Source organism: Coturnix japonica, chromosome 13 (assembly GCF_054131305.1).
Source record: "Coturnix japonica strain WE chromosome 13, WE-NBRP24, whole genome shotgun sequence".
In the NCBI taxonomy this organism is placed as follows: domain Eukaryota; kingdom Metazoa; phylum Chordata; class Aves; order Galliformes; family Phasianidae; genus Coturnix; species Coturnix japonica.
In genome coordinates, this window is record NC_140675.1 from 13,307,027 (window position 1) to 13,317,289 (window position 10,263).

Below are 10,263 nucleotides of genomic sequence, written 5' to 3' on the forward strand. Positions count from 1 at the left end.
ACATATCACCTTCCTGAGATGGTCCCTAAATCTACTTCTATGGAAAAGAGCTGTACAGATGCCTGAGCTTTCACTGTGTATTTTTCTTCCTCCTTTCTCCTGCCCAAAATGATGCTGAAATCTCCAAAAGAAAAATTATTTCCATGTGATCCCAGTACTTTCTCCTTTGGCTGGAACATTGAATGTGGTTTTGGGTCTGTGGTTTTTTTTTTTTTTCCCCTTTCACAATTTTTGTTGGTCTTCATTTCCATCATTGTGTGAGGCATCGTGCGAGCAGACAGACAGACTGGCTGAGCGTTGTAGGGAAACCGTAGCAGGACAAAAGCACAGAAACTCAGCACAAGTTGATGCAAGCAAAGAACCAAGGGAAAAAAAAATAGCTTTTGCAAACAAGCGAGCTGCTGGATTTCATAAGGAGCAGGACGAACTTTCAGTGTTTCATTTGGACTCCAGCTAGGAAGCTGCAGCAGCTGCCGAGGACTGAAGAACCTGACTGAACGGCAGCTTTCATATTATGCATCCTGCTAAGCAACAGCAAGGAAAGTAAGAGACAGGGTTCTGAGTCACAAGGTAAGTTAAATGGGTCTGAATATGATGGGAGAAAAATACTATTGCTATGGGGAACAAAGCATTCCCACCCTGCAGAAGCAGGTTGTGTGGGTGAGTCATAGCAAGAGGTGGTCTCTGCCCACACTGCTTCCTCTCTTCTGCTTCACAACGGCAGGAGAAAGAAGCATGAGGCCAGGTTACTGCTGCACCGGCTGTAGTTTGTTTCTGCTAGTGCTGCTTGCTTTCACACCCACCCTCAGCTGCAGCAGCACTGCCAGGTCTGGTTGTGCTCAGGATGGGGCTGCAGCCTGGGCAGGATGGAGCAGAACCATGCCCAGGAATGTGCCTTTCAACTATGATAGGTGAAGGAGCCTTGATGCCTTTCACCTCACCAGTGCTCTTCGCTCCATGGGAGAAGCTGCCCTGCAAATGATTTCAGTGCAAGAGGGCTGGTGTGGCAGCAGCAGGGGCTGAATCACTGTCTGGGCTTGTATTGGGATGGGCGTTTGTTTTGGAGCCAGAAAAAATCATTTTGCTGCCTCTTTGTGATGGGTGATAGCTGCCTGTAGTTTGGTACCATGCAAAGATGGTGGTGCCCACGTATTCCCATCCATTTCCACACAGGCACACCTTTTCCCCTTAGGGCACTTGCAGAGCACCCACATTAAATCCATGGAATTCCCTGGGCCTGGGTTTGTGCAGCAACAGGAGAGGGGTTTTACTTGGGATCCTCACCTCTTTCTATGTGCGTGGCAACATGGTCACCCCACAGGATGCTGCTGCACATCAGTGGGAGTGATAGTGTTCCTGTGGGCATCACAGCTAGAACAGCTCCTCCTGGGCAGGGACATCAGAGACTTCATCCACATGCCAAAGTTCATCCAAAAATAAAACTACCCAGAAAATCTACAAACTCTGACCAAACATCCCAGTGGCCACAGCAAATTGCAGATGCAGATAGCATTCCTGGGCCTCTCGGCCAGATCCTGCCTGTGCCTCCATTCCCAGCCAGCTCCCAGGGCTCGAGCAGTCCCCAGCATTGCTCCCAACCCCTCTTCACCCCAGCGCAATGTATAAACACTGCAGACAAGAGGGCGTTAACAAGGTCATCTGCAAACCACTGCTGACAGTGGAAACTTTTAAGCCATGCTGCTCTTCAGGGTCCAAATGTTCTCATCTGCAAGACTTCAAGTCGCTCCATGGCTGCACATGGGCTGCTAAAGTCCAGTTTGAGATGGCCATCTCTGCAGTATTGTGTTGGAGCAGAACCACCCTGTGCTCAGCATCGATGCTCCTCTACAGTTTTGGACTCGTGAAGAAAATTTAGATCCTCCCGGGGAAGAGGGAAATAAAAAGAATCTCAAACAAATCATTTCCAAGAGGAAGTCCAGCATCCAGACAGGAGCGGCCTCAGCACTGCTTCATTTCCTGCTGCTGACAATGCGAGGCAGGCTGGAGCAGCAAGGAGCTCAGGGTGTGCAAGGAGACAAAAGGTAAAGAAAAAAAGCAGAAGCTGAATAATTTCTGCCTCTGGAATGGTGCCAAGGCCTGAAGCTGACACATCCATGTGTTTTCCATCCCTGCGGCGCAAGTAGGGTTTTAATCTTAACCGCCCTCATGGGTTTTTGGCTGGGATTTATCACGAATTAAAATGGGCAGTGGCTGGCGTTGTCCCATGTACAGTGAATTCAGAGCAAAGACGGTCATAGATTGCTTTTCCAAGTGAAGCCATAGCAATAACAGGAAGTAAAACGTTAGCAAAAATTTAAAGTGCTGCTCCAGGATCCAGGAATGATTTCTGCCTCATGAACTCTTGCTGCTGCAGTGCATGAGCTCAGCACAGTGATGGCTGGGATTTAATCTCCAAGCACCCCTGCAAGGTAAGGACATAATGTACCCACACTTGTGCTATTGAAAACAGGGCTCTGCAGTGGGTTAATGCAGATCTGTACCACTAGCCTGTAATAGAATAAGCCTAATAGATCCCATAGGGGCTGCTTCCAGAACTCATGGTGACCCATCATGGTTTGGACTCTGCTGACCCCACATTGCTAATACGGGGGAGATCCCTTTGATTCAGACCCCAACTTTGTTTCCTTTTGTTTTTTCCCCATGTACAGAGCAAGTAAGCTATTTATGCAGATATAATGGGATTTTTTTGTCCTTGCTGTTGCCCAGGTGTGATGCTTTATATGGAAGTGTTAAAATTCTTCAGGAATACAGCATCATTAAAAAAGCTTTGCATGAGCAAATGCATCTCATACATAAGCTACTACTTTGAGCTGTGAGATTAAACTCAATCATGAACCGAGAAATCAATCATGGTGCTCTCAGTGCCAAGCAAATATATTTAAATAAGAAGTTGCACACAGGTAGAAAGCATCACCTCATTTAACTCCCAGAATAAAAACAAATGGTTTTTGTCCTTCCCTCACAAACATTTGTGGCATCCCTAAAGCTTTGCATGGAAGGAATTTGCTTTTCTAAGCTGGTAGACACCAGGAATGACAGGTGTTGTGGGAAAACCAGTAGTTTTAAGGCGTAAATAAAATGCCTGTTGGGTTATATGGTGTGTTGTAAACTGGTCTGTCCACTCAGCAGGGAGACTTGGGAGCATTTGGAGGAGACTGAGATCATTTATCTTAGCATTACGTACTGCACCTGAACTAGCTGGATGCCCGGCCTCACAATGAGGTCCCTACTCCCCAGGTATTCTGCAGAAAGCATCAGAAACATCCAAAGAGTTCATATTTTTCTGAATGTCACAAGATTTGCATTGGAAATGTTTCAAAATCATTTATCCATCAACCGCTTCAATACAAACTCAAGCTCAAAGAAGAGCCAAAGAAGCTGAACTGGAGTCATCTATATGAGAAAGGAAGGGCTAAGAACCTCCTCTTATGTCCAGATGAAACATTTATGGACCCTAAAGTTTCCAAAGCCAGCAGAAGAGTTTTCCCTGGAGCAGAGCAGCACTGAGTTCCTTGCTCACTGCATTCTGAAGGGGATAAGTGTCAAATCCACCATTGCCACGTTTGACAAAATGAAATCAAAATAATTATCCAGTAGCTAAAAACAGCAGCTCACTTTGCCTCATAGATCTCAAGTGCTGAGCTCTATCTTCCCTCTTTATATCTTTTCTTTATGGTATCAGGTTTGACTTCCCTACCATCATAAGAACTGTGTTTGCTTCTCCTCCAAAATTTAGCCCAAATAATCTCTTTTTTTTCCTCTTCAGATTGACATGAAAATTGTTATAATTTATTTCCTTTCCTGCTACACACTTCATTCCTCCAGTTTAAAGTTGGATGTCTTTCAACCTGAACCCCATACCACTGGCTTCTTCATTCTTTCAACCTTCCCAGACTACCCCCCTCCTTCCACTTTGTTCATGTTTTACTCCTCCACTCCTCACTTGACTGTTATAAGCAAACTGTAAAAACTGAAACTCTGTTTATTTGCACACATCACTAAAGCTTCAACTGATCAGATATTTTGCAACCAAATACGTGTTTCTGTATTCAGTAGGGAGGACAGTGACACATACATGCACACAAAAAAAATTAGCTTGGCCCCAAACGCACATCTGACACCATTTCCAGAAGATCGAGCTGCTTGGGAATGTAAAATCATGAAGGAAAATGTGTGTGAGGCTCTGGGTGTCAGTTCAGGATGCCCTGAATTGACTGGATTTGTGCCTGCTTGGCTCCATTTTCTGAATGCAATTTCCTCGCCAATAACTTGAGTAATTGTTCTTCATGAATCATGCAAATGGCCACGATTTCCTCAATGGGTGCTTGGATTATAGTAATGTAAAAGGTGCACAACCTGAACACTGATTTTTCACTCCAACTTCTCTTCCTTAAGCCATGTCTAAAAATAGGAACTTCATTCATCTTAAGGAGAATAATGGCCTATAAAAACGTAGAAGTGATTCCTTCATATTTATGAAGCCTCTGCCTGCCACCCATTATGAATACTCCTCTTAATGAATGCTCTTTCTCCTTCGCGAAGGTATTATGAGCAATTATGTCCTCCACTTTTAATGTTCAGCTAATGTAATCAAATGCCTCAAAATGCCTTAGACTTTATCCCCAGATTATTGACTACCTGCAGTCCCAAGGACTAAATAGCTTTTAGTCCAATGGAGGATACGTTGGCCCCATTTGTCTGGGTCTCTGAGTGAATATGCGGTCTTCCTTAGACCATTCCATATAATATATGCACAGGCTTTAATCACTGCAAAGGAGACCCCAAAAACATTACTCAGACCCCAGACCTTCTCCTATAGTGCAAGCTATTGTATTCCAGTCACATACAGGCTGCTTATTTACGATATGCTATCCATTTAGGCTCACATTGCATTTCTGGTCCTGGTTGGCAGCACAAAGATGGCTTAAAGACTGAATGAAAATTAAAAAGGACTTAATGAAAATGAGAATTCAGGCCCTGAACGCTGATACAAAAGAGCATTAATCCCTCAGACTTGTACCTAGAATAAGGTACAATTACAAATAGAAAGATCATTTCAAGTTATGACAGGTTTGATGAAAGAACTTCCACTGATGTCAGAAGCAAAGTTATTATACTGCTGCTAATAAGTATTCATCTAGTTTCCAGGGAGCTGGATTACACCAAGTAATAAAAGGTGTGAATGACAGCTCTTTCGGGGCAGGTAAGAACTGAAAGAAAACATCTCCCTGCAATGACTGTACAGTCGAGTTTCCTTGCCTCAAACTAATCACTTTTTTCCTGTATTTTTTTGACTAGTCCATGGTGTGCCCAGTGAAGCCTTTGTGTAACTCATGGGTAGATACCTTCTCTTCCTCAGCAAAACACTCATTGTTCCATTTCTGAAAGCAAGGATTTCTAGGTATTGCCATCCCCACCTATTCCAGGAATTAGAGCTGGTAGAAGAGGTGCTCTACGAGCTGTTCCCAGCCTGAGGTCAGTGAGAGTCCATCTCACTAATTGGACTTTGGATAAGGTCCAAAAAAGGCATCATTCCAAAACCTGTCTGAGATACCACTGCAGTGAGCAGAATGATGATAATTATGCATGGTATGAGGAGCCATTTGCCTTCCACTGGCTCCATTCCCTTCATAGATGGAGGGTAGAGGGGAGCTCAAAGCAAAACTCACCAGCTACCACCAGAAACCTTTGCTGCCTGTTCATTTTATCCAGTATTCAGGGCCTTTGGGGCTTGCCAATATCAGCTGAAAACGCAGATGTTCTCAAGCTACTGTTTGTGCAGAACAAGCCCCAGTTTGGTCCATGCCTGCTGCAGCTATTTGGCTCTCTGTTCTGCACACTGGAAAATAAAAATAGGCAATGCACAGAGGAACTATGCTAAGAAAAGCAAATGGACATAGTCAAACCACAAACCACTTGGCTGGTCATGTCAGAAAGATTACCAGCAAAAGGTTAGGAAACCATCTAAAAAGAGAAACGCTTTTACTTTTTAAGTCCGAACTTTTCTCAAAAAAAAAAAAAAAAAATCAGATAAATATTTCTATGAAGTTTCATTTTCTGCATCTGATTTTTCATTTTTTCAGGACAGCAAAACAAGAAGCAGTTATTTAATAACACTTTTCACCCAGCACCTTTTGCAAGGGCAATTCCAACCCCAGCCAGACAGTGCCAGCAGCTTGAGCAGTGCTTGCTGCACCTTTAAGGACCTCAGGCTTCACTTCTAATCTCAAAACGTGCTTTTTCTTTCCTGCTTTTATGTGTTGTCTCTTGAAAGACATTTCAACCATAAGTAATGCAGGATGAGGATTGCCTTCTCCATTGCTTGTAAACAGTACACTGTGGGGAACCCTTCCTACCTGGAGTCTCCTAGTGCCACTACAAGATAAGCTAATAATTAATCAGAAAAGCACCTTGCGGCAACATTAGCAGATGGCCCATCAGTGGCTCTGATCCGAATCATCATGTTAATTGTTTGTTCTTTGCCTGCTCCAGCTGGCTTGGATGAAGATGAGCGCCGTGCTCCTGCTGCTGCTCCTGGTGTCCATCCCCAGCTCCATGGCGGAGCAGGACCTGCCAAGACGGGAGACACGACGCCTGTCATGTGTGCGATGCTGCGGGCCCTCAGAGCAGCCCATCTCCATCATCTCCTCACGGTACACAAGGATGAGCAGTGATCCTGCTACCTCGGTACCCAAAGTGCAGCCAACCATAGACATCACCATCCTCAAAGGTGGGTAGAGGTGACCGTGGTCATAACATCCTTCCTCCATCTTGTTTGCATATCTTCATCTGGCAGGTTCTGCTCTTTCCTACACTGAGAAACTCATCTGATTTATTTACCCAGGGAGTGACATGGCACAGGCTGTGTGTTCACAGTGACAAGAGGCTCTAACCCATCAGAAGATGGAATCACTGAGAGCTCAAGTTATATCATAATAAAAAGCAGACACAAAAGTAATCCAAAAATTATTCCTCAGAATAAGGAATAAAGAACAAGTGGAAATCCTCACTCGCTTTTTCTGTTTCATATGCTTTGTCTTACAAAGTAAGACATTAATAATTAAGCATACAATATAGGAGATATGTCAGGGAGTGCTATGAGTAGAGACATGCAGACCCAGACAAAGCCTGCCCATGGACCAAATCAGACTTAAGCCAAATATTTAGCCAATTCTTTTTTTCTTGCCCTAAGCTGTGCATGGAGGAGCTGTGCATTCATCTTGATCAGTGTAAATGATCTGGTCATCAGGTAATGGAGTTTCACTACTTCACTATTCTGTGCATCGGTACTGTGAATTCCATAAGACCAGGCTTTCACCTGGCATGAGAATAAAGAGGGTGATGGTGCCTGACATCTTCTGTTTTCTTTTATGTTTGCAGGTGAGAAGGGAGAAATGGGAGAAAAAGGGCACCCTGGAGCAGCTGGGAAGGAAGGAGAGAGAGGGCTACGTGGCTTCAATGGACGGAAGGGCCAGAAAGGTCAGCCTGGCCCCCAAGGTCACTCATGCAAGCAGCTCTATGCTGCCTTCTCAGTGGGTCGCAGAAAGCCCTTGCATAGCTCAGACTACTTCCAGCAAGTCATTTTCGACACCGAATTTGTGAACCTTTACAAGCACTTCAACATGTTCTCAGGGAAGTTCTACTGCTACGTGCCAGGAATCTACTACTTCAGCCTCAATGTCCACACTTGGAACTTCAAGGAGACCTACCTGCACCTGATGAAGAACGAGAAGGAGATGGTCATCCTCTATGCCCAGCCCAGCGACCGGAGCATCATGCAGAGCCAGAGCCTGATGCTGGACCTGCAGGAAGGAGATGAGGTCTGGGTGAGGATGTTCAAACGGGAGCGAGAAAATGCCATCTATAGTGAGGAGTCTGATGTTTACATCATCTTCAATGGCCATTTAATCAAGCCAGCTGTAGAGTAGCTGTTCCTCAGCTTCAGGCTCAGAGCTTTGGCAGGGGTTTTTCTGATGCATTAATGTCTTCCCTTTTAGAAACGCACATCTAGCTCTGCTTGGAAGGACTTCAGCAGGCAGCCTCCTGGTGGCTTTGTGTCCATGCAAGGGACACTTGCAAATGGAGGTGATGGAGCTTCAATGTGCTGCAAGCTATGACCACAAAAGGCTTTAACCCTTAGCATGCCCTGGAAACAAAGCACAGAAGGTCCCAGTTCTGCAGGATCCCCAGGAACACTCTTGAAGAGTCTGCCAAGTTGGTAGCAACAAAATTAATCTCTGCTTTTCCTTGGAAAAGACAGGACTGTAGGGATTAGAAGGAATGTGGGGAGACTGAATAGCTCAACAAGACATTTTGATTAGATCTAAGGGTCATCTTCAAATACCTGTTATCCAGGTGCTAATTAAGGAACATATCTACCACAGCACTTATAGCAGGGCATAGTATTGCCTCCTTTCTGCTGGTACCCAAACCATGCCTGCTTCACTCAGGTGGGCAAGAACACACAGTGTTAATATTTTGTGCAGTACAATTACCCTGAATCACATTTCAGTTCCATTTCATACAGTACCACATTCTGAGAGCAAGGTGCTAGAATTACATACAGAGCAGTGTACTGACCCAGAAAACTTTCTCAGAGGCATAGTTTTAAGTACAGCTGCAGCCACATGCCCTAACTTTGCTAGACTGCTATATTACTAACAAAACTTGTTGCACAACACCTGGGTATCATGGGCATTTCCACTTTTAAGGAAAACAGTGGGTACTGCCTTAGGATCCTGTTTGTGAGTGCTCACTGCCAAGCTGGAACCTCCCAGACAAGAGCACGGCATTAATTACTGCCTTTGGCACTCTCACCTCTGGTAACTGGAAGAGAAAACCAGGAGGAAAAAAGGTGCTTCGCTGCCAGCAGTGATATTACAGGGAATTTTAGCTTCACATCAAAATGGAGAGGTGCACACAGCAGTAAGAAACCTCATTCCTTGCCCATCCCCTCCTGTTTGCACCTTGAGCCGTTTGTATGAAGGATACATGAAGACAAATTGCTTCACTGCTGTGCCTCACCTACCCACACCTGTTCAAAAAAGTAGCTGAAATAAACAGATTGCTTTGAATGCACTTGTTTTGTTTCTTTCCATATGCTTTTCACAGTACAGGGCTAAAAGCACCAACTGAACACTCAGTTCTACATCAGCACCTCAGGTGGCACTTTCACTTAAGCACCAAAGGACTCCAGAAACTAGACTGAAACCTTTGATTCTCCTTTGCTGGTCAGAAGGTGCTCTCAGATGAATATCAGGATGCCGAAATTCAATAAATACCAAATCTTTCTGAGGTCTCAATTTTAGCAAAGATCAGAATTTTTAAGTAGCATATCTGCAAGTAAACACATGATGAAAAATGGTTTATCAGCCTTGAAAGATCACATCTGCTCCCACTTCCAGCACAGCCTGCTGAAACCCTCAGCAAGAAAAGTGGGAAAGTTGTTGAGCTTTAAAATCTGTCCCAAGGGTGTCTCACACAGACCCCCCATGTCCTGCTGTCAGACATCCCTGCTGCCACCGACAGCCTTCCCTTTCTTTTTTTCCTCCCCCCCACTCCTTCTAAAAAAGCTTCCTAATCAGCAGCTTCCATTAGGGTGATGGTAAAAGCCCTAATGGCTGCATTGCTTGTTTGCAGCACACCACTTAGTGCTGAGAGCACTGACAGAGAGGTGCCAGCCCCGAGCAAACACACGTGCTAGCAGAAGCCTTTCCTACTGCACTCACTGAAGGCATTCACTTTTTCCCCCAATCATTACCACCTTTTCGCCCTTTGTCCCTCCTCCTGCACCACTCCCCACCTCGACTTTGCAGCTGCAGAAAGCCACAACCTGCAGTGGAGCTGGAATAATCCACTGGGGTTTTCTAACATCCCCTGCATATTGAGTGTCTCTGCACACCTCCAGCTCACCCCATCCACTGTTTGCTGCACTGACTTTAATTAAAGGGGAAAAAAATATATGATCCAGCCTTTTTAAAATGTCACAACCTACTGGAGTTATTGACAGCACCTAATCCAGCACTGGGAAAAACACCCCTAGAGCACGCTGATGTTCAATGCACACTGATTGGGGAAAAGTTGCTTTCTACCAGGAAGGAAGCAAAAAAAATCCATTTATCTGTACACATGTTCCTCTGTAATACTTAACTGAAGCCCTGATAGGATGCATTCAAAATGCTCTTGACTGATATATGCCAGCACCATAGGCAGGCAAGTCATTAAAGCCACATTGGTTGCTGG

The 10,263-nt window shown here is 44.8% G+C and overlaps 1 protein-coding gene across 2 annotated transcripts; it reads left to right on the forward strand.

The window, feature by feature from the left end:
* Window positions 1-252: 252 nt before the first annotated feature.
* Window positions 253-9,099, forward strand: C1QTNF8 (C1q and TNF related 8). Of its 2 annotated transcripts, none has more exons than XM_015877024.3 (3): window positions 253-570; window positions 6,514-6,751; window positions 7,402-9,099. In XM_015877024.3, the coding sequence occupies exons 2-3, from the start codon at window positions 6,523-6,525 to the stop codon at window positions 7,947-7,949; spliced, it is 777 nt and encodes a 258-aa protein (XP_015732510.1). In that variant the 5' UTR covers window positions 253-570; window positions 6,514-6,522; the 3' UTR covers window positions 7,950-9,099. The 2 variants fall into 2 exon arrangements, with proteins under 2 accessions (XP_015732510.1, XP_015732509.1); XM_015877023.3 differs by lacking the exon at window positions 253-570 and adding an exon at window positions 2,109-2,429.
* The last annotated feature ends 1,164 nt before the right edge of the window (window positions 9,100-10,263 follow it).